Source organism: Haliaeetus albicilla, chromosome 5, assembly GCF_947461875.1.
Source record: "Haliaeetus albicilla chromosome 5, bHalAlb1.1, whole genome shotgun sequence".
NCBI classification, from domain to species: domain Eukaryota; kingdom Metazoa; phylum Chordata; class Aves; order Accipitriformes; family Accipitridae; genus Haliaeetus; species Haliaeetus albicilla.
In genome coordinates this window covers 11,399,347-11,426,557 of record NC_091487.1, presented here as the reverse complement: position 1 = coordinate 11,426,557, position 27,211 = coordinate 11,399,347, and the positions used below count along the sequence as shown (strand labels likewise).

Here is a 27,211-nt window from a genome sequence, read left to right as displayed (position 1 = left end):
AAACAGTTCATTGCTGATTCGAAGTTAGGCATGGGGACGCTTCAACTGAGAGGGGGAAATACTGACTTTGCATTCAGTATCAGTGTTGCCATGGATTTCTTTAGGGCCCAGGTCTTACTCTGGGGCTGTAGTTTCTCTTCTGAAAAGAACTCTTTCCTTCTCTGTACTTGGCCTTTTCCAGCAGGTGATGAGGCAGCTTCTTTTCCAAGGTCCCAGACCACAAATTAAAATAACATCCTTTTATGTAGTACCTTCAGTTGAATGGAAACGTAAATGTAACCTATGATGTTAGGCATTGTCTACATTTGTGGAATGTAGAATATAGGAGCAACCGTAATAGATATACCTTAAATGTTTAAGAGCCCTATAAGCGTGACTGGTAGGACGAGCTAGAGCCTTTCATCTCTTAGCTGCTGGCTTTAATAGGATCTGGCTTGAAGAGTTTTGAAAGTTGTTGCCAGGTATTTGATTGCTTCTGTGTCTCAGGAGATAAGGCTTTTTTTTTTTTTTTTTTTCTTGTGAAGAGCCTGAAAGCTTTTACAGATGTATTTTCACCAGCCATCTGTGGGCATGTCTACATATATGTGTGTTATAGGCAGATACAAGCTCACTTTGCCCAAGTGTTTAATATGTTTGTATCCCATGTTGTAGCAGAGTTTATAAACCCTATTAACATGGCTTTCAATATGCTCTCAGCATGGGTGGAGTCGTTTTTTGTCTGCCTGTGGGCATAGCCACATTGATTTATGTTCGTAGAAGAGACACCTCAGGCAAAGGGAGTTGCTTCTCTTTGATTACACCAGCCCTTTGGATGGGGAGAGGTTGCACAGCTTGCAAGTTTCACAGGACCACTGCAGGGCTTCTCACCGTAAGGATTACAGGTGGCTATTAATGATAGGACTGTTGTTGTCCTGCTCACACGAGTGTGATTTTCTGGGCTGACAAAGACAATTCTTACTTGTTATTTTGGTTGCGTAGAAAATAGACAACGCCTTTTGGTGCCCAGTCTGGTATTTTTAGGGTCCAAGGGTGGACACATGTTTTATTGTTCACAATGCAGTATAGCCATTAAAAGGCTTGTTACAAGACTGTATGATTAAAGGATAGCAGCCAACTTGCAGAAAGTGGTATTTTTATGGGAAGACAAAGTACTCGCATGCAAAGCAATCGATTGATCTGACGTATGACTATTAGAAATAAGTTGTTTTGTAGATAAGGACTATCTAATACTGTTCAGGTAATGGCTGTTGAAGACCAACAGGATCAACAGAAACAGCAACAAGAATATCTTACTACTAATAATAATCTTGTTCTTGCTATGTTTCTGCATAGTGTCTTACTATGACACTGCTACTAGTTCATGGTCCATGATGTGGTGCTAGATGCTGAACTTATCATCTAAAGAAATTGTTGAAATACAAGTCTAAGTAAATTATAGCCATAGAACACACTGGGCTATTTTAACTTTTCAGGAGCTCTTTAAGTAACTAGTCCTTATCATTCTTTTTTCAGTGTATATGTTTAGGTTTTGGATATCTCTGTCCATCTGTCATTTGTGTGAGTATCTGGGGGAAACCATACCTTTTTTTTGGTGATTATTTGTTACTCCTGAAAACCTGATAGAAATGTCTCAGGCTCAGACGAGCAACAGGTTTACTGAGAAAATTTTTTTGAAGATGCTGTGAAATGCGTTGATGGCAGAGCCTCTAGAAAAATCTGGACAGGTAAGTCTGCCGATAGCTATGGATTCATCTTTCTCATGCCATCCTGTTACAGACATTTCTGGTGTACCATCAGCAACCCTGAGTTGTCTTCCATTTGTAATCTGGAATGACATGTTTGCATTCCTTCACAGCTCCTTTTAGTGGGCTTTGCAATGAGGTTTTTTTTTTTTTTCAACCTTTGCAGGGAGATAGTCTAGTTACTGTAATGCAACTAGTACGGTCTGGTGGGTTTTTGTTCTTTTGTTCTTTTCTTTCCAATTCTCATTTCTGAGGCTTTAATCAATCTTGGTTATTATATTTATTTCCAGAACGTTATGGACAGCTAGGAGTGGTTGGACTTACACCATCTAATTTAGGCATCTCATTTGGATTCCTAAAATTATCCCCTGAACCTGTAGGGAATGAAATGTAACAATTCTGTACTTTTTATCTGTAAGGGTAGATTGAAAGTAGAAAATATATATGTAGTATAGTTAATGACAAAGAATGTTTTGGGTATCGTGGTGATGGGCTGTGAGTATTCAGCAAAAGAAGAATTATTCAAGGTGATACAGAGTGTCACAACTAGGACAAGAGGAATGGAATTAATACAGGAATGATGCACGTTGGAAAACTTGCTGTTTGCAAGGTAGCATAGGTTACTGAATAGCCATCTAAGGAGAATAGTATTTTGAAGTCTATATTCCTTGTCTGTCTGTGGCACTTGAACCCAAGCACCAAGTCTGTCTACAGATGCATTACTCATCTTTCCAAAACTAGGATCATAAGAATGTACGTCTAGAAAAGTATCTTCAGATCTTTAAAAAGTAGTCCAGCTTCCTCCACTGAAATGGGATCCCCAATCTCTTCATTACCTCCCATGAATGTTTCTCACCTGCTCTTCAGAACCTTCAGTCATGAAGGAACAAGATTTCTCAATGTCATTTTGTAGCACTTGCCACTATTCACTCACCTTTGACAGTTTTTCTCAAGACGTCTTTGCTGAAAAGTAGCATGATTTCTTATTTTCCTTTCCCAGGTAGGTATGGAAAGTAATTGGTCACCAGTCTCTTTGTAACTACTTTTTGTGTACTGGAGGATTCTGCTCAGTTTTCATTCTTCTAAACCAAATAAACCACACTCCTTTGAACTTCCGACAACATTCTTGTTTTCTAAACTGCTTTTTGTCCTATAGACACTTCTCAAATGGTCTGTCTCCATCTGCTGTTTATATGGCTGAGATCGTCCTTCACCCTAATGAGATTCTATAGGAGGATCATTTGATTCTTTGGGCAGTGTCCCTCACCTGCAGACGTCCCTCAGGATCTGCATATTTGTCTTTTCTTTCTAATGCAAGATGGGGCCAGCAGAATGAGTTCAATTACTTCTATCCCCCAGCATCTTAACTGAAACCAAGGGGCAGCCATGGACCTTATTTCCATCCAAGTCCAGAGATACTGGAGGTGCCAGGACCCCACTTTCCAACAGGTAGCTGATAGCAAATTTGTGAATTTTCTTGCTGAAGTTGCTCTGCTGAAGAGCAGTATTTAAAAAAGCCACCCACGAATCCTTTTTAAAGAGCTGCTGTGGGATGAACAGATTGGAGAGGGAGGTGGTATCTCACACTTGTGCCACCAAGTAAGCAAAGGAATTGGATCAGACTCTTCAGGCAGTGTGTGGCCTGCTTGTGGTTGAGGAGTTAGAAATACACTTCATCATTCCTTTTCTATCCATCCCTGCTTAGAGGTTTTCTTTTTTCTTTTTTTTCTTGATTAAGTCCAAGCAAGGACAAAAAGGAAAAACTCTAACCCACTACAGTACTGCTTAAATTCAAATGTAAACCCCAAATTTTTCAGCCAACAAGTCAGTTTTCGGTGAAGCAGTTAAACTGAGGCAGTGGCACTTTAATTAAGATGAAGAATAAGCGTAATCCACTTTGTTTCTGGAGACAGACTGCCTGGTGTGCTAACTGTGCACTATATGCAGCAATTTGTAGCTTGCAAGAGGAGTGCACAATGGGCAGCCCTTCGGTTGTGAAAGCTAAATCGTTTCTGTACAGTCCTCAAGTATTCATTTACCAAACAAATAATTGATAAAATGAGCAAGTGAAAGAGACACTAAGAGGGTGTGATCCAAAGCCAAGCACTGGTTTTCATAGCTGGTTTTAAATCTACATTATGCTAATTACGTTCATGTGGAAAATGTGTCTACTCCCTAACTTCTGCCACTGAGCATTCTTTTAATTGGATTCAGATGGTTGGACTGAAACAGTTGCAGGGTTTGTATACAGATGTCCTGAGTGCTCCAAGCACCTTTTCTCCTATCCAGTTTTTCTAAGCCAGAGTTGCTTTCACTGCAGCTGGTGTCCAGAAGTTCTTGAACTCCCTCATTAAAGGTCTGCCTGATAAAAATGGGCACGGTTCGACTGGGACAAACACAGTTATAATTGTTTAAACATGCTGAAGATCTCATCTGGGGCATGACTCCTCTCCTAGTCCATTGGGCTGTCTGGGCTGGGTTGCTGGTCCCTGGCCAGAGTTCGTCAGTGAAGGAGTCCCTCTCACAAGGCTTCCCATTGCAGTTTGTCATTCTGAAAACACGGGCCATTGCCAAAATAATGGTAATAGTGGAAACAGCCTTTTGTTTCCAATAAAATGATGTTAAGAGTTGATGTTTCCAAGGCATTTTGACAAGGCAGCGTGTTTTCTGTGTAGTGGTGCTGTGCTCTGATTTTCATCCCTATGCTGAAATTCTGAGCAGCCTGATTGAACTCAAACTGTATGTGGAGTAGGTAGCATTCAATATGATGAAGGTATCAGAGAGCATCGGTTTCCCAAGTATTTGTTCTAACACTTTTCATAAGCACTCAGTTTGCTTTTAAGAGGAAAGAGAAGTTGTGAATTTTCATACAGTGTAATAGGCAGAGTTTCTGTAATCTGATTTACCATGCTCATAGGCTAACCAAAATTTACTCTCTGGTTTCAAGGAAGAAATAATTAAGGATGGAAAGCTATTTATCTTTTATTTAAAAGTATCTAATTTCTATCAAAAGTTTTTGTCTGAATTTCTGTAAGGCAACTTTGTCTAAGTGGCTATTTCTGAAAGTAATAGTCAAACAAAGGCTTTTCAGCCACCGAAGTATTGTGTGATGATGGGTACGCAACTATTTCCCCAAACACTTGCTGCTGTTCAAAATGATAATACTTTGATGAAGGTTTAAAAAAAAAAAAGAGAGAAAGAAAAAAAGACACAATGGGTGTTGGAAGATGGTGGTTTTGTATGAACAAAATCAGTACTGAATTTGCATTGTGAAGTTTCAGTAAGCCACAGACCCAAGAGGGAAAATTAAAGGATTACTTAAAACCAACAATAAACATGCAAATTAAAAGTCATTATTTTTAATGAAGTCATACACTATTAAAAATAAGCACAAAATTACATACCAGTTTGGATGTGTAGTTTATAGAATACACCAAATGTTAAAATTGAATGAAATTAAGAAAAGCATTTTCCAAAGGCAAGTAAAATATCTGTTTAATTAGATCGTAAAGAAAGGAGATTAAAAGTAATATTTTGTGATACAGTAATTACTGCTTTTCAGAAGTAGTCAGGTTCCTGTGTGTTGATCTAAATTTAACTCTGATAGCAGATCTCTTCGGGGTCTTTTGTTTTGTTTGTGTCCTTAATTATTTTAAATCGTAACCACTACCTTTATTTTGTTTTCTTTGCACTGAACACACTGCATGGCTGTTTGCTCCAATACTCTGCCAACTCATGAACGCAAATGTGGGTGATCAGCTCATACCCTCTGGTTCTGCGACGTTAAAAGCCAAATCATTGCAGGGGACTATACAGCAAGATAACAGGAAAGGCGGCTGAAACCATTGGGAGGTGGGTTGAGGTGCTGATGGGAGCCTGAGATGTAAATAAACCAGATTGCTCTCATTTCCTCTTTCCACTGTATTATGCATTCCAATAGCACTATTCATCTTTATGACAGACACCTATTGCTTTAACTTTACTGCGGGCCACTGAAGTACATTAAAGTGGGCAGGAAATAGAAATAAATAGAGTTCAGTGAGGCTGCAGAATAACTAAACACGCTGCAGTCATTTTTAGTGTGGGGTCATGCGGTTTTTAGCAGATTTATCGTATTGCTTGACTTTTGTTAGAAAGATGGGTGCTGTTTAGAAGAGACGCAATATACTTATAAGTAAGAGAATGTGCTTGGTTATTTTGTTTGGTTTTTTTTTCCCCCCCAAACTCTTTGGGATGCCGAAGATGAAAAGAAACGGGGTTGAGTCTCAGCGGGGTAGAGTCAGTGGGATATGTCTGTGTGCAGTACCTGAGGCTGTGGTTAGAAACAGAATAATGGGATTGGAGATTTGAAGAAATCCTGCTAGGGGACAGCATGGGAGGAGGACCACAGTCCATTGGCTTAAATCAATCTGCCACCTAAATATAGTGAGACATTCAGGTAGAGAGTCCAGCTGGAATTTAGTCTTAAAAATGCATCTATTTGTTTTTTAATGCATGTGCATTTTGCTCACTTTGGAAATGTGGATTGCTCTCCTGCTTATTCAGAGGGCTGTTTCAAGGACAGCATGGTTACACTGCAAGTTCTAGATACCCTTAACCCTCAGGAGATGGGGCTTCTGGTGAATTCTGTTTTTTGTGAAAGCTTTGTGTGTTTGTTTTTCCTTGATTGTTTATATTCTGATAAGATTAGGTCAGTAAATGAATGAATTCACAACATCAGTTACTTGAAGACTTAGAGCTCATATTTTCACTCCCTTGAGATAGCTACTTGGAAACTTTTCTTTAAAAAAAAAAAAAATTACCATTAGCACTGTTGTTTTTTTTTTTTTTTCCTTGATTACATTGAGCAGTCTCTGGTTTTGCTGAGTATAGTGTGTTCTTTTTCTTCTTTTTTTTGACAATGACTGCTATATAGTTGAAAGCAACCATCAGCCTTCAAAGTACTTGTCAATATGGAAGATATTAGTGGATATTTCACAATGTCATGTAAGATAAAAACTAATTTGTAAGCAGCACGGCAGAAATCTGGAAAGACAATTAAGACACAAAATCATTAACATTGATTCTTTTGCACTGGGAAAGTATATTCCTTTCTCCCAAAGCATCCTTTAAAAAGGTTGTTTACCTAGATCTGTATTTAAGTATATATTTCAGTGTGACATTCAGTGATTCTTCTTCTTTCTTTTTAATTATCTTTATATCAAGAATTTAATTTAATTCAGAATACTGCTCCAGGTACACTTGCATTGCAGAAAGTAGTGCCAGGCAGAAATGCAGGTAAATACTGAGGACGGTTGCTGGCAATTTGACTTTTCATCATTTGTTCGTCATCATTTGTTCGCACTCTGTGGATAGTTCCTTGCTGAAAGGATTAGGTTACAGATGGGTGGGTATTACTTCAGGGACTTCTTAAGTGAGAATCCAGATGCTTTTCTGCGTCCTCGCCTCTTGCTTAGTTTGGGAGTTACAAGTCAGTAGCTGCAGGTAAGATTTAAAGCTTGTATCTTTGTTTCTCTTTTGCAATGGAAAAACTCTCTATTACTCCTTGTTAACTGAACAAACGATCTAACTGCAAACTTTAAATACCTGGGAAATTACAGATTGAGCTAAAATTTCAAAAGAATCTAATTTTTTAAGTGCAATACCACTGACAAACTGCTTCAGGTATTCAAAAGAGTTAGCTCCAGCAAGGTCATTTGGCGTTGCACGCTTTTGAAAACTTGGCTATGATTTTGGTGCCTAAGCTGTAGAGGGGCTTTTCAGAGCCGTTGGCCTTTGGCCACATCCCGGTTGCTTTGAGTATGCCTGTAGTTTCAAGGGCAACGGTCTCGGGACGTAGCATCTTACAACTGTGAGATGTGGGTTTTGTTTGTGTGCCCCACACGCAGCGCGTCGGTGTTACCTGCGTAGCTGAAGCCCTGCTTGGTCCTTGCTGCATTTCATGGGGAGGCAGCAGCAGTTGAGGTATACATCAGAGAGGGAAGCGTGAATTAAAGTGACTGTTTCTTTCTTTCTGTTGTATGTTGCTGGATATGTTTTCAAATCTGAGCTCGTTTTCCCTGCTCCTGGTTCAGAGGTAAAGCCTGAAGGCAGACTCCAGGCTAAATGCAGCTGGTGTTGAACTAAATGGGTGTTTTGCTGTGTGTTCTAGCGGGAGCACAATCTTGATTTCCCAAGTTTACCATCTTGCCCAGTTGAGCTTGGAAGGACTTTCAGACCATGTCTGTGTGTTCTTCCTCGTGTGGGCAATTTGCACATGTGTGTTTAATCTCCCAGTAGCAGTTTGCAAGCTTGCTTGTGTCTGTAAGAACTGCTTGCTGAAAAACAGTGGTAAATTCCGGTGTTTCAGAAAATTCTTCCTCCTATAAATACATGTAATTATCTCGTGCCTTGACCTCGCTGGGGGCTGCTGGGCTCCCCAGTGCAGTTGTCCTTTGTGGGGCCATTTATTTTACCTTTCTAACAGTCTGTGATGTTTGAATATCTAAAATTTGTACGCAGAAGTTAACAAGCTGAGACTGAATTTAGGGTCTTGGTTTCTGTAGTGGGAGGGGAAGCTGTGAATGTTACAGCATCGCAGTATTTTGCTTATCCTGCTTGTTCAGAAGGTAAGAACAGCATTTGGAAAGTAGGCGTGACAAAGTCAGCATAGTTTATTTATGCTGTGCAGGAATAAAGGAGTCATCTTCTTTGTAGCACAGCAGACTAAATTGGTTTTAGAGCACTATTTGGAATAGAGGCTTGTGTGTCCCACATTTAATTTTGTGCCAATCCCCCCAGCGCCTTGCACACCGTCTTTATCTGTCTTGCCTCTCTGCAGGCAGAGCAGTAACAAGAATGGGTTTAACTGCTTCCCCCCCTCCTATGTGTGCGTCTAATGCATTTGGTCACTCAAGTTTTATTTCTTCCCCCTGTAAAACATGAGAGTGTAACTTCCACCCCAGCCTTGTTAGGGCGCGAGCTGCCGAAGCGGGGGCTCCCCAGGACCAGGCATCGTCACCGGGTAGTAAAACCTCTTTAATGGGGCTGGCTTAACTTTTAAGTTATGGTTAATGTTTTTAACAGTAACTTGTGTTTCCTCTGCCCTTCACGCCCAACCATTAGCCAGGTGTTTTTGTCGCACAGAGTGGAAAAATAAAAGTAATCTAACCGTACAGCTGGGCCCTCGGTGAGGTGCTGGAGGAGGATGGCCACAGATGCAAACTGGGGATCACAGAGGCTGGATGAGTGGGTTAAAAGGCTCCTTGTAAATGCCTGGTGAAATGCAAGCACTGGAAATGAGATGGCTTTTTTTTTCTTTTCTACTATAAATAAATTAGACGGTTTAAATTTGGCATACTGTTCGCTTATTTGGTTTGCTCTGTGTAATTTTCTAAATAAATAAAAAATTTTTTTTTTGTTCCCCCCTTTAATATGGCATCCACTGGATTTCCTTGTAACTGCAAGACAGGCCTGACTCTGATCTGCCTTACGCTGTAAACTGTGTTTATGGAGCTAGAATTGGGGTCATTAATTTTCTTTACATCAAAAGAAGTCGTTTCTTTTAAATGAGAAGCCTGTTTCACCTAGTAATTCGCTTTAATTGCTTATTTGAAACTTTTGACATTTGATAGCAATTTAAACATTGCCAGATGAGGCTCACGCAGTCGGGACCTGCAGGTGCTTCCTTGTGTGCCCAACTTGGATCAAAGGAGCGAGCCCAGGGATGTGCCTGGCCGCGGACGGGGCACCCGGCGCTGGAAGTTGCTGTTTTCTGGGGCTGTTTGAATAGATGCTGTGTGTCAGCCTCATCAAGAATTTGCTCAGAGGGCTCTCCCTTGGAAAGGTTTCTGCAGAGCGTGGTGCTGTTTGTTTTTCTTGGGAGATAGACTGCGTGGCCTTTGTTTTGCCTAAGGCTTAATAGTGCTTGCAGCACTGAGTATGTTTTTTAAGTCTAACCAATAGCCCTTTCTGCTAAAGCGTTAGAAAAAAGTTTCTAAAATATTAATTACTTTTTCTTTCCTGAGTAATATCTGTTAATTTAGTATTATCGTCTTCTGGGAGGTTTGGAGGGAAAGAACTTTCTTGCTCATGAGGGTAAGCAAATGGTCCAACTTCAAAGGCATTTTTACCAGGATCTAAACCTTGATAAAGAGAAGAGGCAAAAATGAAACAGTGTCTTTCACTTGATTTTGTAAACTGGTTCACTAATGTGAATGCAATTTATTGTTCAGTCAGCAGCAGGAGTAGCTTTCCTTAGCCTGAGAAGTATTTATTGTTTTAAGTCAGTAAATAAACAATAATTTAGATTATTGTGGAAAGAGCAGCTTTTGTTAATAGCTTTTGGCTGCGGAACGATGTGATGCTAGATATACTCACAATGGTTCATATCAACACCGTACTGTGTCTTGGGAGATAGATTAAAAACTATTGCAGGAGTAGTCCAGCAGCTGAAATTGAGATAAATTCCATGCTGCTGCTGCAGAAGTTAGGCAGTGTTTTAGGACTTTCTGAATTTAGAGCAAAGGGAAATAGCGCAGTTGAAAGTGAATGAGCAAAGCCAAAGTACCAGTGCCAAGACTTCTTAAAAGAGTTTTATTGATGTGTGTTGTAATTAAAACCAGAATTAGTTAGTTTTCTAATAGGACATTCATTTCCTAGAGAGCAATTGCAGCTTGGCATAAAGTAATACATTTTTAAAAATGAGTACTGATCTGGGGATACCCCCAGCATATGTTGGATGGCTGACTTACTGGCTTTGCGTGCCCTCATTATTAACAAGCAAATTAAGTATTTTCACTTGAAATAATTATACAAATAAACCTTTGGCTGTGCTGTGATTTCATTAAAACCTTAATTGTTTAGAGAGCTCAATGAGAGTGTGTGAAGTTGGGTCAGTTTTACTGCACAGCATTAGCCTCGATAGCAGATTTACAACAGGGCTGGATTTAATCTCTTGACTAATCTTTACAGTAGCAGGCTTGGGATGGGAAGGCATTTGTGTGTTTCAGGAGATAGGTAACTCTATCTCTGAACTGGAAACACAGAGCTGGGTTTTAAAATGCCTGGGCAGCCTTAAAATGAACTAGCAAGGGGGAGGGGGAGAGAAATTGCTCTGTGGAAACAAAATAGGTGTTGCTTTTAAATCAGCTTCTTAGTGTGCACATTGTCACACCTTCACACATGGCTGTAGGCTCAAATCTATTTCTCATCAAAGCAACTGTAGCGTAAGGGAATATTGTGACCATCTGGGTTGCAAAGATCAGAAATAACAGTCCTTACTAGCAGAGGAGCCAGCTGTGGGCAGCACCATGTAAACTGGTTTTTATGCCACTTGATTAATCATTTCTGAGGGTGAGGACAACAAACCGTTTACCAGGTCACGCACTAATTTTTTGCAATACTTTAAGGTCTAATTTCCCTGTGTTTAAGGTGGCGGAATGCCTTTGAAACACACTGTGATATTTGTAGGTTCAGCATCTCAACTAACATTGTTCCTGAGCCCGGGAAACACAGGCACGTTAGATGTGTCCAAAGGAGAGTTAATTAGAGGAATGAGTAGTTGTCAAGTACACCACAGCTCCACTGTTTAATTCGGATGATGATTTTCATGCTGGGTCTAATACAAATGGGTTCACGTATGGTTTATTAATCCACTGTGACCTGCGAGTCTTTTAGGGTATTCAGGGGAAAAAAGGCTGAGAGTTCCCAGAACAGATTTAAAGTGCTTCCATGGGTGGAGAGCAAACGACAGAGAACTTTTGTCTTTTTCTTTCGTTTTGTCTTTCTGCGTTGTTTTAACTCGGTATGGTTTTTCTGCCTTTCCCCACTCCTTTAGGACCCACGATTATCAGCTTTAATTTTTGACAAGCTTCAAGTGCCTGACTATTTACAGAAAAACAGGAATGAAGGAGAGAGCAGATGCGAAACTTGCGCCACTCACTTGAATCAGCTGAAGCAGGAAGCCATTCAGATGACGCACACCCTCAATCAAACCAGCTCCCCAGAAATGCCCGACCTCCCGCCCGGCGCCGGGGCGGTGACCAGCGTGGTACCCAGGATGGTCACCGTCTCTTCCCAGCGAGACCTGCCGCTCATCGCCGGTCAGGTGGGCAGGCAGCCTGGAAAGTCACCGAATCTCTTCTCTGGGGCAGAGAGGAAGAAGGGACTCGGATGGTCTCAAGGCGCGGGCGGTTTTCCCAACTCCAGCGTTCAAGTCACGGTGGCCCCCAGCGGTCTGAGTGGGGCTCTGAGCTCGGTCACCATCCAAGCTCAGCAGTACCTCGAGGGCATGTGGAGCATCTCCAGGGTGAACAGCTTCCTGCCTCAGGCTTGTCTAGTAAGTAGCGATAATTCAGACGCTTGAGTTTTGTTTGCGTGTGTGTGGATATATATAGAGAGAAAGATAGAATTTCTTGAGATATATACATATTTATCTTAGAGGGGATCGGCTAATGGTATTCTAAACCATGTTTCAAGAGCTGAAGTGCTGAAAAAGAGCTTTGAACGATGTTCTGTCAGATGTCACAAGCAATTTGCTTTCTTGTGTCAGATGGTGAGATCCTTTCCTCAGATGCTTTTGCACCTATTTTAGCTTCCCGTATGCAGGTGATGTTATTTGGCTGTCACGTACCTGGTGACCCCTTTAGAAAAACATAAAAAGCCAAGTTTGTCACATACGAAACTCTGGGAGCTTCATGGGATTATATCAAAGATAAACTTGACCCTCAAGTCTAGCACTGAACTTCTAAGGCTGTGTTCGGCAGACGCTGTTGATAGACTGTGATGGAGAGCATTAATCTTCAGGTTAGATGTGCTGCAAAACAGTTTGCTGTAAAAGAGTGCATTCAGAGGGTTGCTTCAGAGCCACATGCCTGTAAATGTCATTGCACTGGAATTTTAAGCATTGATGTTGATTTCCTGTGTTCTGTGTGTATTTTAAGAACTCTTGTGGGAAATGAAGAACCTTTAGAGGTGCGTGTTACCTTTAAAAGCAAGTTCATTACAAATTTGTGACAATCTGTGGAACCGTGCTAAGGTTATAGTGACTGGTCTTGACTAAGATTATTCCTAAACTGTTTACACATGGTAGTGAACAGGGGAGTGTGAGTAATGGTGAAATGTGTACAAAAAGAAGTTATGGTTTTCACTTAAATCCGTTGTAGCGGATCTTGCAAGACCAGGTATGTTGGTGCTAGACAGCTTTAAATTTAACATAATGCCTTATGTGCTGTTGTATATAAACACTACCTAATATTGCTTGGTAGCTTCAGCTGGCTGAGCTCCAAGATCATCAGAGATAAATATTTAAGAGTGCTGCTGTCTAACATTACTTTTACAGGGTGGCTGTTGTGTTTCCTTCCAGAAAAAGCTTGGAGACGCGATTCCTCCTTCCCGTATTTCTCTCTCATATGGAAATTTGTGAATGCACATACAGCCCACCTTGGAGGGCTCCCCATTTAAATCCAGTGAATCTCCGCTGATGTCAGATAGCTCTCTGATGATTTTACATTGAGAAAAGGGAAAAAACTGGTCCATTCAGCTCTTCGTGGTTTGAGGAACTGCTGCTATGAGTGCTTTTCTCTAAAATGCTGCTCCATGCGTTAGGGATCAATTTGGCCAATGTAAGGCATATGATGTTACCTTTTAATTATCTTTTAAATTCTGTGTATATCGCAGAAATGTAGGGAAAAAAAAAAAGGAAAGCTACTGGGTTAAGAAGCCCGTGCTCTCTGAAAGCAGAAATATTTCCATTTCTCTGCTCATTCCTTGTTTGCCCTTATTCTTGTCTTAAATAATTCACTAACAGCCAGCTCCAGATTTCTTCCTGCTTAACCATGCTGACTGATAGATGTGGTTTTCCCTAACCACTGCATTATTCTAAGATAAAACTAAGTTGCCTCATTTAACCCCTGTGAAGGAAAAATGTGTATAATGCAACAGAGCTTAAGTGTGATCTAGAAATGTGCAAAGAAACTCGGTAGCCTGGAAAACAGCGACCTTTAATGAAAGGACAAACACTGTTAGGCTGTGAGTGTTGGAGGCTGCTTGGATGTCATCCAGTCATCTGCAAGGACAGTTTAGATTTAGAAGCAGTTTTTGGAGAGAAGCTAGGCTTCAGTTGTTTTTTCTCCCCCTGCCCTTTTTTTTATATTTTTTTTAATTCATTTAAGCGTAAATGTAGTTACTGAAGACTGTGTTGTGCATCTCTTCCCAGATTGTGCTTTCTGTGTCTGTCTGAATTCTACTGCCTTTTGTATTATTAAGAACCTTGTCTCTGATGAAGCTACTTGAGTGGGTGAGGCAGAAAGTGCTTCCCTTACGTTTTTTCCCTGAGGAATCACAGGTGTCGAAGGAAATAGGATTGGAGGGATTTCAGGAATCAGCTAGTATAGTCCTTGCCTAGGACAGCATCCACAGCAGGGCATTCTTGTCCAATGCTCACCTCACCTCACACTTTTGCAAAGACTGTGATTCCCTGACTTCTATTGATTGTGAAGTCTGAACTTCTTTTCCTATTAGAAAAGTTTACTTGATTTATTTCTTTTTTTTTTTAAACCCTGGTTAGCGAGATGATTTTGTCTATTCTTTCCTGAAGTTGGAGACAGGGTTTAGGTTTAAGATTAACCCAGGGAGAGAGCTGCGGATATACATCCTTTTAGAGATGTCTGTCTTTAGTAACCTTTCCCATCTTCCTGTGGGGCAAAGCTGGTCTGGCTAGAGGAATTCTGGAGCAAGAAGAGTTGCAGTAGAAAGGACACCATTGAATGTACTATTTATTATGTGTAACGTGATTACATCTTGGAGTTTTCAGCCCCCGTTTAAGCAAAATACTGCACAAACGCAGAAGAAAAAGATGGCCCTTTTTCTGCGGGGTTTACACTCTCAGTTGTGATACGAGTTATTTTGACCACTCTGTAAATACCTCTGTTTCACTGGGAATCTGTGCTTTTGCCTTGTTTTCTTACCAAAGGGGGGCTTCTTGAAACAAGCGCTGAACTCCCTGGTAAGAAAGTGTCACCCAAGCGCCTTACCTCTCGGGGACCTAACTCAGTGCTGCATACGAAGTGAGCGTGATTGATTTTTCTAAAGATGGGAAGATGGACACAGATAAAGGCTGGGGTTCATCTCAGCTATTTTTAGCTGCCGAAAAGACAGGTGTTTATTCTAAGCTAATTACCGAGGCTTCCTTTGTAGTTGTGGGAGAGCAACAGGCACCTCCAAGAAATGCTTTGTCCTTCTCATCTTGGATGTCTGTCTTGGCTCGCCTTGTCCGCCGAAGGTGCCTGTGGCTTTCTGCTGGTGCTGGCAGAGCCCAGGCGGGTGACGCGGAGCAAACCCTCGCATGGGCGGCCGGTGTGGGGTGCTGGGTGCCCAGTGCCCTGTGGGTGTGAAAATACTCCCTGGCGTATGGCTGCCAAACCTTGGGAGACCTTGTACCTACAGACGTTTCTCCAGGATCCACATTTTTTATTTATGGTTAGTTTTAATAGTGGTGGTAGTGGAATTGTCTGCGGAAAGAAAAAAATTGCCTGATTTCTGCTCTTCTCATCTCCCTCCCCAAACTCGCATGTATTACCTTGTAATGTCACTTACGGTTGCAAAAACACTTCTGGGCTGAATGTTGGGGGTCAGAAGTGCAGGTCATTGTAAATTTTTAATATATGTTTGGAGTTCAAGTGTGAAAATCCATTATAGAGATTATAAATTTTTTGAACAGGAATGTGTCTTCGAAGCATAGTGTGGGTGCTGCTCAAACCAAAATAATAACCGTGGGCTTCAGGAGCCGTGAAGAGGAACAGTAATTAAGGATCTGGAGGAAGGCCCAGGGAGGGGAAGACTAGGATTGCAACCAAGGTGCAAAAGGTGAAGATGCAATCAGCTGCTTTACCCAAGTGGCCTGTTGTAAAAAAATTACAAAAAATAATCACCAGTAGCAGTGATAAGTAGTCTGACCAGACAGCGAGCGCTGTGGAGGGGAGGGAGCTGGTATAACTCTGGTAAGACAGCTGATTTGTAGTGGACAACTGACAACTTTAATTAATAAATAGTTTTATATTGATGTTTTTAATTCTAGATGTGACAAGTGAATATAAGGTTACTGCTCAAATGAAAATCATGTTAGCGGTGCTCAGCAGTGCCACTCAGTTTAACACAGCAGCAAAGCAGCAAGGGGAATTTAGGCTTCCTAGATGTGTTGAAATCTGGCTGAGAGGTAGAACATTAAAACTACTGAAAATACCTTGTATATCTATTAGAAGTATCTGCATGTATTGTGGAAAAAAGAGGTCTTACTGTATGCTTTCAATTGACTGTGTTATTAGCATGCAGTGTTATGTGCTGCATAAAAGTGGTAAAGTAGCCATGCCATGTGCTATAAAGACATCACAGTGAAATAGAGTTTGTTTTTGCAAATTGCTTTTTCTTTTATCTTATGCAAAATGAAATCCTTGCCACACTGTATTTCTAATTTGAATATATACAGTTGGTACTGGTTATAAGGCAAAATATTGTGGCTCCTTGAATCTTTACCAGTTCCTAAGTTGCTTTAAAAATATATTAAAAAATGCACCACTAGGAAATAGGAAAAGTTGGAGCACTGGAAAACGGAAGGTGACTTAAGTAAAACTTTTAGAGCATATGTATATAAAATGGTAAATTTATCAAAAGTCCAATGTATGTCCCAGAGAGTATTCACAAATTTAAAGGTAGGTGCAAGTTTATGGCCTGCTGCAGAGGGAGGGTTCACCCACAGCACATGTAAATGGGTGCATAGACTCTAAAGGAGTGATGTTCCTTTGTTTTATGTGAAAAATCTCTGAGTTATTTTAGTCACAGCTCAAGCTTTCCTGTAGTTCCTAGGAATAAGTCTTCTGCTTACCATAATCTGAACCAGATGGATTCATCTGAGGGTAGTTCAGCCTCTGTTGACTTTCCTTAAATCCTCTTTGTTTGTTTATAGCAAGGATGACTTACATTTTGCTTAGAAGATGCAATAAAAATCTGACTGTGGAAAAGAGAATGACAAGATTTACTTTCCAGCATTTACTTTTTTTACTTTGATAAATGTCATACCAAATGGATTTTTAAATTAATTTTTAAAATCCTCCTTGATAGCTTTCTCAGTGACCTTTTATTAATACAATGCGTGAAATATATTTTGTAACGAAACAATTAAAATATAGTGCTTTGACCATAAATCTTGTCTGTGAGACATCTGGATGACTTTGAGCTTTGGGATATTTCTCAGACTCCACATATAACATCTTGATTCTGCAGAAGTCAATAGCAAACCCCAGACAGGTGGTGGGGCCAGGGCTGCATAGAGGCTTTTCTGTTTTCCCTTTAGCTTTAGTGGTGCTGGTGTTACTGCTTTTGTAGAGGAAGTACATAAAGGAAAGGGGGTGGCAAAAAAAAAAAAGCTTCAAAGTTAGTGTTGGTCACTCTCCGTAACAAGTCTGAACAGCAGAAGGAAACCTTTTGATCCAAGTTACTAAATGCTTTCTCATATTAACCTAATTTATAGCCCCCATGGAAAAGACCTTTCCTGAGACTGTTGCAGTCTCAGGCTGAGCAGTAATGCCTTGCGTTGCACTTTGCTGCCTTAGCAAATGCAGGGGGTGTGTGTGATGTGGGAGGATGATGCTTCTACCGGCGCCGTGTATTCAGAGTCAGCGAGACCCTGCCCCAGCAGCCAGATAGCAGACCAGCTTAGAAAACGTGGGTTGGAAATCCAGCCTTAAACACGCAGATAAAAACGTAGCCCTCTCTTTTGTGTAGTTGCTAAGGTCTTAGTGCTCTCTTTTTCTAGATTGCCTCCAGTGTAGGATGCCCAAGGTGAAAATGAGGTTACCTGTTAATTCCCAGGTATCAGAGTGGCTTAGGAAAAATGTTAAAGAGTTGACAGAAAGGGTACTGGCTACAAGATGGAAATAAGTGTTTTCTTAGGTGAGGGTGTGGATTGTATATCTTTATACTGTGTGTTTGACACTTCTGCCATAGCATTGGTTTTACAGTTGTGGGATAGGGAAACTATTCGCAGGACTCAGACCCTCTTGTGGCTCAGATTACCACCTGAAAACAGTTCTTTTGATCCTTCACCCCTCTAGGCTAAACAGTTGTTATTACAGCTTGCACAGGGAAACAAGTCCATACTTGCCTTTGTTGACAATTGAAGTCAACAAGCAATAATAAAGAATGTTGGCCCAGACTTCACCTGTACTCATCAGAGGTAGATTTAAGACAAGCAGACTTTAGAGCTTATGTGCAAATGATAATCCACCGTATTTACCTTTGGCTCACAGGTCATTCTGTCATCCAGTAAGTGTACCATAAGCTACACTAGGATAAAAAATCCCCTCCTTTTTTTGCCCTAAATATTTAAATTTTCTACTCTTGCCTTTGAACTAGTTTCTTAGGGATGGCCTTTTCTCTTCACTTTGTTACCTTCAGCTCCTTTTGCTTACTGCTGGTGCATTTATACTCGGCATGTGCTCCACTATGAATTCTCCAGGAACTGACTGTTAATCAATGCATCCCACGCCACCTCAACATTAGAAATCACCTTAAAGGAAGGCTCATACTTTTTGGCTGGAGACCAGAAGTGTCATCCAACATCTGAGAAAGACTGGATATGTCTGATGCAGAAGTGCCTTTATGAGGCTACTGTTGCTCTGCACTGGCTACATCGCTTGTTAAGGGTGGGCTGCAGCTGAATAATGCCCTTTGGTTTCAGAGGTTAATGGAGAAGAGAAACCAGATAAATTCAGGCTGATCTCAGGCCCTAGTCATGTGCAGGCTGGTGGAGAGAAAGTCTCTTGCAGTGGTCTCCCTGTACCCCATGGAAGGAACTGATTTGCACGGCTGGATTGCCCAGTTGTCCTGCTTCTGTAAAAATAGGATTGAACAGCATACATTTTTTGGAAAAGTGGTTTGAATTTAACATTTGCTCCATAGGCTATGTACTGGAATGGTGGCATGTTGAGGTTGTGGGCCTCCAGGTAGTCAAGCTGTGCACAGTGCGAGCGCTGCCAAAAGGATCCCCTGTTGTTTTGTGGCACGAGCAGCTGAGCATCTGGCAAAGATTGATGCTCTTTTTACTCGCAGCTAGAATCACTGAAATGCCCTGGGTGGTAGCTTCTGAAAGGAGGTTTAGAAAGCATCAATAGAAAATGTATCTAGTTTTCTGTTTCAGCACTTGGGAGACAATTTATGATGTATAGATAGAGTTCATAGATGTTTCAAGCATTTCATATGTGTGTGTTTAATGGAATGGATTGCCACTTTACTGAACATAGCATCAAATCAGCTCTGTTAATTGAAAAAGATTTTTCACATTATTGCTAATGATGTGACACAGTTTCGTTAGAGATGGTGCATAAAATAGCGCTACTTGAAATGACATTAATGTATGCATTTAAATTCCTTTTTCCCATTTACGTGCATTATTGATTTTATTTCATTGTTGAGGAGATAATGGATTTATAATTAGAATACAGTCACCGTAATCAATGATGAGATTATTAGACTTATAAATAGACCTCTAAAACTACGATGAGGTAATTTCCCAGTGTAACGAAGGATCAATAATTAGAGGTTTGCTTTGAATCTGAAAGTAGTACTTGTAAGATTCAAGCGTGAAACACTTCTAGGGAAGTGAGTCCATAGAAATTATTATGCAAACTGGTGTTGTGGTTAGGCATTTTCCAAAGCTGACCTATTATTATTATTATTATTACTTTTGTTTGGTGCCCAAACACTTCTGAGTTAATTCCTCTGGGTTTGCATAGCTGCCATGATCTCAAAACTGGATGAGGTTGTTCTTTTCTGATTCCTTCGTTGAAGGAAGTGTTTGAAAGGTGCTGTAGGCAGGAGTCCATTGCTGTGTTTTTGGTGTTGTTGGGCAAAGATAGTGGATCTGCCATTCAGAACCTCCCCCTTCTGCTTCTCAAAAATGACAGTGGTAAAGCTGGGCAAGGCAGTTGGCTGTTGTAGCAGGGAAACGGGATTGGAAGGATGAAGAAGGGGAGAGTGGTCCTTGTGATGCCTGGCTTGGAAAGGGACTGCGTTTAGTTGGTCCATGCAGAGTAGCTGTGTAGACATCCCACTGAGTCTCCCCAACCTCTCCTGATGACTCTGAAGTACTCAGTATGCAATCAACCTCCTTGTTCTTCGTGCCCTGCTTTGTGATGTCCAAAATTTGTTTGGTCTTTTTTTTTTTTTTTTTTTTTTTGGCCGCTGCTACATCTTGATTTCAGAGGAACTGTCAACGACCCTTAGATCTTCCAAGTTGTAACTGCAGGTTTTGAGTTCAGCATTGTTTAGGAGTCATTTAGGTTATTTTTCCTAAATACATGATATTATCTATGTCAAATCTCACCTGACACTTCTTTGCCCACTTAAGTTTGGGAAGTTCTTCTGGAGTTCCTCATTACTGTCATGGCATTTGGCTACTTGAAAAAGCTTTGGGACATCTATAGGCTTTTGGATTTCATTCTAGTCATGGTGAATCATGACTGTCTGTGTGTCTGGGTTACAAGGTTCCCGCATGGGGAGTAAACAGCAGGTCAGCAAGGAACAGCCACAAGAAAAAGAGCAACATCTGCATAGCTCCATCCTGAATTTGGTACCTTGGTGTCCTTCAACAATGATCACACAGTCAGATCTGTCCCTGTGCTTGCGAACTTAATGCTGCTTCATGAGCTTGCCCTGTAATTGAATCTTGTTCTCTAGATTTGGGTTTAGTAAAGACCCAGTTTTCCCTTCAGATAATGAGGGCTTGTACCTCTTCCAGCAAAATACTAGTCAATGGGTGCCTTGCATGTGGTAGCTGTCAGGCAAATTGATCCCAGGGGATGTTCTCTTTAAAGTAGTTACATCTAATATGCAAGCAGTTTCAGCATGATTGAAATAGGAATTAGGTATGACAGTCTCTGTCCACCTTTGCCTTTATTTGCTGACTTTGTATGTCGGTCATTATAACAATATAATGATTATGCTAAAATTGTAAGACCTGTAATTCTTTGGAACGTGGTTATTCCATTTTGCTGAATAGAGAGTAATCAAGGCACAGTGAGATTTTGGTTGAGTTGCCTAAAGTCATTGAGAAATTCTGTTGTAGTCAGGAAGGCAACACAAGTTCTCCTGATTCAAAGCTTTGTAAGTGTCCTGTGTTTTGCTGCTGTTAGAGACCCATCTGGCCTGTGGAAGTCAGTCCTAATGGAAAAGCATTTGTCTTCTTGTAGGAAACCCAATCCTAAGCTGACAGAAATTTGCATTATTATGAGCTTGTTAATGAATTCCTTCTCTTGCTCATATCAGCCTCTGACAAAAAGCAGGGATTCAACTGTATATTTGTCCACTTGAATAAACAGTTAATTTTTAATTTTGACCACAATGGTAAATTAAAATACCCTGAGCAGTACATAGCTATATTTTTTGGCTTTGGAGGCTGTAACTATTTTAATACATGTCAGCAGGGAGGGCTCTGGGCAACACTTTCTGATACTTGCCTGGAGGCATTAGAAGAAACAGCTCCTCTAGCCTGGCTGTTTTAAATCCACGGCATGTGAAAAGTCCCTATTTAAGAGTGTTTATGTGGAGCAGGATCTACATTCTTCTTGATAGTCCTTTTTCATGTCCTCCCGACTTTCCAGGTGGTGGGGTTTATGTATGCAGATAGGAGGGTAAAGTTTGTGTGACCGGTGGTCAGATAGCCATGAAGAAGGAAAAAAAGAGCATTGCCTGCTGCCTCCTTTGGCACCCGTGTCCCGAGTGGCTGAAATGTGAAGTAATTGGCCCATTGCTGCCTGGTGGCATCTGTGCACTACCAGAGCCCTGGCTGCAGAGACCTTCCAGCCTGAGAACATGGACAGGCTGAAGGAAGGAACAAGTGTTTCACAGCCGAAGGAGGCCTGCCCAAGACCTGCCCAAAACCTTAATAAATTTCTCAGGGACCAAGGCGCGTGGTTTAGGAGAGATGTGAGTCAGAGTGAGATCAAGAGCCGCTGGTCAGAGGGGAACAAGCTGCTGCTCCTCCATCCTTGTCCTGCCAAGGACAGCGGCGCTGGATGCAGCTGGGTGCCTGTGCCCTGCAGTTGAAGGATGAGGTCCTTTCTGTTCATGAAGTACAGACTGGTAGTGATTCTTGGTGGTGAAGATCCAAACCCTTAACCTGTTTTATTAATTCAGATATTTATCCAAAAAGCAAGGGCCTTAAGGTTGTCTTTGGAGCTCCTATATTACTTTCCAGTCTGTGACAGCAGACGGGCCCTCCTATTTCTATTTAATTCTACTTCGCTCTGATTTTTCTCCTTCTGCCTCCAGAGATCAATGACAAGCCAGACATTAGCAACTCTTGTAGCTGAAAACCTGTTTTGGGGGAAGGGATATTATGCTCTGCATTTGATTTACATTGAAGACGAGATGCACATAAAAGCCTGAAACTACAGGTTTAGGCATTCTTGTTACCACATCGCAGCTGCGGGTTATAAAATGACTACAGTAGTGTATTGTACTTATAAAATGCCCTAGTTATTTTATAATGAGCCCTGGCAGAAACATTGTCAAGTGGCAGTAAAAAGTTTATCCAGAACACGTTTTGCTTCAACCTGGCATATGCTGCACTGTTAACTTTACGTAATGCTAGTCAGTCAGGAGGAGACATTTCACATAGAAGACATATGCAGGACTTATCCACGCTTACGGGAAAGAAGGGTTTATAGTATGAGTATTATCCAGATAGAGATTTACGTCACATTTGTTCCAGTTAGTGGTCGTAGGTCATAAGAGTCTTAGCATGAATCATTTAGAGGGAAAATCATTGTTTTATCATATACAAACGGTAGATTTAATATATTACAAAATTGTTAGATTAAGTAGTTTTTACAATTTAATTGGCTGTGGCGTTCTAGTCTGAAAGGGGAGAATAGTAAGTTAAAGCAAATACTCAAAATTCTGTATGTCTGCCTGCTGGTCAGGAAGGGGTAAAAACAACTTGGGGGGGGGGGGGGGAAAAAGCCCCAGTACAAACTCAGGCTTGATCTTGCTAGAGCTTCACCTGCAATTCACTGTTGAAGCCCTATTGAATGCTTTCATTATGGGACCAATTTTTTGAAATAAAATAAATTATATTGAGTTCTGACTCTGATTACACAGATGTGTCAGACTTGTTGACGCTTTTGTAATTTTCTCCATTCCCTCTTCTGTGAATCTGTTCTTGATACTTACATTTAGACATCATATCTGGTTACTTTCTTTCGCAGCTCTTTCCAACGTTCTGGTTTTCTTTTACTGTGACAGTACTATCCCGGGATTGATCTATTTTTCTCTAGATTTTTATATTCCCATGTTTTTCTTGCTTGTTGCCAGGCACGTATTTTGCATGCATTACAAAGTGGCAGCACCTAGCTTGGCTTTTTTGGATCCCTGGACAAAGGTCAGTGTCCAGAGAATGGAAATATTCAGGAAACTGGAAACATGATGGTTTAGTTTTTGGCTTTGCACTTCAAACTTGTAAAGAGCTTGTTAGGGTTGTAATTGTCCTTCAAATGGTAATGGCCTGACAGCGTACTGTGTACCTGGAAATTTAGTCTGTGGCCAACTTCTCTACAGTGTAATTCTGGACTGGCCTGACTTGTTTAAACCTGGGCAGATGTTTCCTGCCATCTGGTCACGGCCGGGAACCTGTGTGCTGGGAGTCGGGGACGGGGCAGGGGATGCCCCTGCTCTGCCCAGCACACCTCCACGGCCCGAGGATGTCGGGTTGCCTCCGTCCCTCCCTGCCCTCTCCCCCAGCCTTTGGCCATCTGAACTGGGAACAGCTCGTGCTGTCGTTGCTTGTCGCGGCCGCGCCAACCTCAGCTGCGTGCGTGGATGCTGCCAGCCAAAACGCAGCATGTCGAGCTCTGCTCCCATGTCCTCGGGATGGGCAGGGGGAGCTGGTACCAAAACCCTCCCATCCATGACGCAGGCACCGGTATGAAGCACCGAGACATCAGTCATTCCTGCATGTGCAAAGTGACTGGCGTGACATTTTCAAGCGTTGATTTTGCTGTGCTCTTACCAGTTTTTATGTGGCTTTGGAGAGAGCGGAGGGAAGGGGGTCCTATAGAGCAGTTTTGGAAATCCTTCCTTTGAGGATTAGCTGGTTTCCAGAGGGTTAATGGCTTTTGTCCGGCAAACTCTTTCTTAGAAAATTAAAACACACATTAATCTCTGGATGCAGAGGCCTATGACACTTTAAATATTCAGTGCAGTCGGTAACACTTTATAGTGACAAGGTTGTGATTTCTGCGTTTGATCATGAGTGATTTATGAAAATTTAGTAAACGGTGAAACACAGTTCCCTCTCAGCTGCAGACTGGAGTCTTCTCTCTGTGCAGACTTGCATGCTTAAAGAAGTCATGCAAAGTTGCTCCCATTCCTCTAGAGAATTATATTTTCCACACGCAGTCCCCACAAGAGCATGGGTTGGGATGAGGGAGGCGCACAAAGTAATTCCTGCATTTAGTTTAAAAACAAAGCCCCTTTATCTTATTCATAACCCTTCAGCAGCTGTAAGCCACACTGTGGTGTGACAAACCAGAGTGCCCAGGAGGGTCCCATTATTTGTCTTTAATTTTCCTGCCTCAGGACAAATGACTTGGACCTGACAAATTTCCTCATACCTGAGCCCTTGTCATCAGCTGAGAGATGTAGCTGTCTCAGGGAGAGCTGTACATGGTTGTGCTGGAAAATCCTGTCATTTTGGATGGTGCAAGCAGTCCTTGAAATGAATCCCAAACTTGGAAGAGCTTGTTTTGTGCTTTTTCAGCTTCTTACCATGCAGCAAAACTGATGTTACCTCTGTGTGTAAGAGTACTAATTGGGTAATGATCTTTTAGAAACGTAGGCTTCTAAGTTCTCATAGAAATAAAAAAAGCAGTGAAAAAGGAATATATGTTATACATTTCTCATATTTTTAAGTGTGAATAGCTTTTACAGGAATTGATATGTTAACAGATTCCAGTCAGTTTTTACGAATGTGTCACAATTTGCTGTAAAATTCACTGAAGTTCCATGCTAACTCTACAGAGTTCATATTTAGCTTTGATTTTGCCATCATTTAGATAATGCATTAGTTAAAGTACAGTTGGTTAGAAACACGTTGCTGCTTCTGCCTTCTTTTTTCATTATTTTGCTTAAATGTGATTTTCTTTGTTTCAAAGTCCTGTTGTCTCATGTAGTCCCTGTTGAAAGCGAATGGAAAAATATGTCTTGGGAATTCATCTTAACCCTGTAATTTTTATATCTGAGACAACAGCTCACGTGACAGAGGGTTATGGTTGTCTTCCTGGCAGAATGTAGGGGAGTATTCAAACACTAACGTTAGCCTGCCAGTGGTTGCTGGTCGGGTTTCCTTCTCTTGCTGGCCATCATGCCACTGGCCACTGGGCATGGCAGCCTTGTGATGTGCCAGTTTGTAAGCCCTACATACTGGCTCCAGAGTTTCTGGTGTAGATTTCTTAGTAAATTGCTAAGTCCGTAGTAAGCTCCACTTATTATTAGCACTTTGTGTCAGTTCATGTAACTCAGAAGTTCAGACATCACGTTGGATTTTTCCCAGCCTGCGTGTTTTTCCCCATGCCATATACTTTGTGTGACCAGTATAGGTCAAGGCCACACATTTGTTGCTTCAATTCATTGATGATCAAGTACCTCCTTTATTGACCATCTGAAGGTCCTTGTTACTCCATCACTTAGTTTTAAGCCATTAACCACATGAGCAGATCTCATCCTTTTCCAAGCATCTCTGTTCCTGGCTGTCATTGCCAGTAGACCATGGGTGGGATAGGTAGACTCCCCTTTTTAAGCATGTGTTCCTGCCATACCATCTCTTTGTTCCAGTGTTGATCTCTAGCAGTGCTTGGTCTCTGCCTTTCTGCCTGCATTGCTGAGAAATCGGATCTCATGAGGCTTCTATATTACAAAGTGAAGGGTTTTGCAGAGGGTTATTTAAAGTTTCCAGCTAGGCTTCTAGCGCGAGTAGCTTCACTAGGATTAAGTTAATCTGTGTGAGTATTCTTCTGTGTCAGCCTCACATCTCTTAGGTGAGCTCTATGAAAGTACTCTTTTGTGTAGCAGTCTATGGTAAAGCATTAGTCAGCCACTCCATAATGCTGATAATAGTATTAATCTTTAAAGAGCAGACCTTCAAAAGAGCTGGGTGCACTTTCTTCTTGTTGACTTTTCTGGAACTGGGAATTCAGCATTCAACCTATGGGAATGAGTCCAGATGAAACTCGACAGTATTCCACACACCAGTTGAGTGCTCCTCGGTTGGCAGAGTTTTCTTTTACTTGGTACCTAATAACCAGGTTGCTTCAGTTCTCATGAGAAAAACTCTGTTTGGGTTGTCAGTGTATGAGAAAATTGAGGGTGTGTATGTAACTGAGAAGGCCCTATTACAATGTCTGCATATCTGTAGTTGTAAAACATGATCTATGGCAGCACAAAATTTAAAATTTGGTGGCATCCCAGGAAGTACTTAATTGCGTTTGTGCTTCATTACAAGGCTGTCTCCTTTTCTGGAATTTATTTTAGCTAATTAGCTGGAAATGTCGACATAGTATTTCAGATGACAGAACCATCATATTTTATCATACATGAAGCAATTAACTCTTTTGACAAATATTTATTGTGGTGTCGTCTTTAATTAAATTTTCAGTACTCCTAGACATAGAGCAGGTTCTTCTGAAAAGGATGCCTTCCCAGCACTGTCAATGAGCATTTGACTGATGGGGCTTAATTGAACTAGGTACTGGAAGAGTCGGTGGCCTAAACATGAAGATTTCGACATGACACAATTTCACAATACAGATGTCTGATATTTTGGCAAAATCCCCAAACAATCGCCCCTTCCAAACTCTTGTCTCAGATACAGCAGATGCATTATGCTAGAGAAGATGCATCTCCAGTCACTCCTGTTCTTCCACTGGAACAGTTTGCAGGAGAAAAAAATGCTGTGCACGTGTGCTGGTAAGATAAATAATCCTGAAAAGCAGGGCTGTATATGTGTTTTAAAAAATCAATTTTTTTTTATTTAGTTCTTGGGGTTATTCATGTGGAAATGTGTTACAAATGTGACTGTTTGGTTAGTTCCTCTTAAACAGATAGGTCTTGTAGATGATGTGCCACTGAGAAATAATTCCTGACAGTTATAACTGAACCAGATAAACAGTTCTGCCAGTTCCCAAATAACACTGTAAAACAAAAGGGTTCTGCTTATCTTTTTCCATTTCTTCATGCCTGTCAAACTATTTAAGTGTGCATTACCCATCACAAAGGGTCTCTGTTTTTCTGCTCATCTGCTGCGGTCATGGTTTTTACCTTCTATGTTGCAGGACCTACTGCAGTATGCTTGTCCAGCTGTATTGCTCCTCAGTCACTGCTGATCTTCGCCTTCACCCTTGCAAAGACACTTTTTGGAAGTGCTGCATGAGATTTCCCCC

The 27,211-nt window shown here is 41.2% G+C and overlaps 1 protein-coding gene across 2 annotated transcripts in view; it reads left to right on the top strand.

The window, feature by feature from the left end:
- The window catches only part of KIF26A (kinesin family member 26A), a 101,612-nt gene that overhangs the window by 24,331 nt on the left and 50,070 nt on the right, over positions 1 to 27,211 (top strand). For both annotated transcript variants that reach the window (XM_069783325.1, XM_069783326.1), the window contains exon 3: positions 11,560 to 12,060. In XM_069783325.1, coding sequence (XP_069639426.1) covers positions 11,560 to 12,060 — 501 coding nt within the window. The remainder of the gene's footprint in view (positions 1 to 11,559; positions 12,061 to 27,211) is intronic.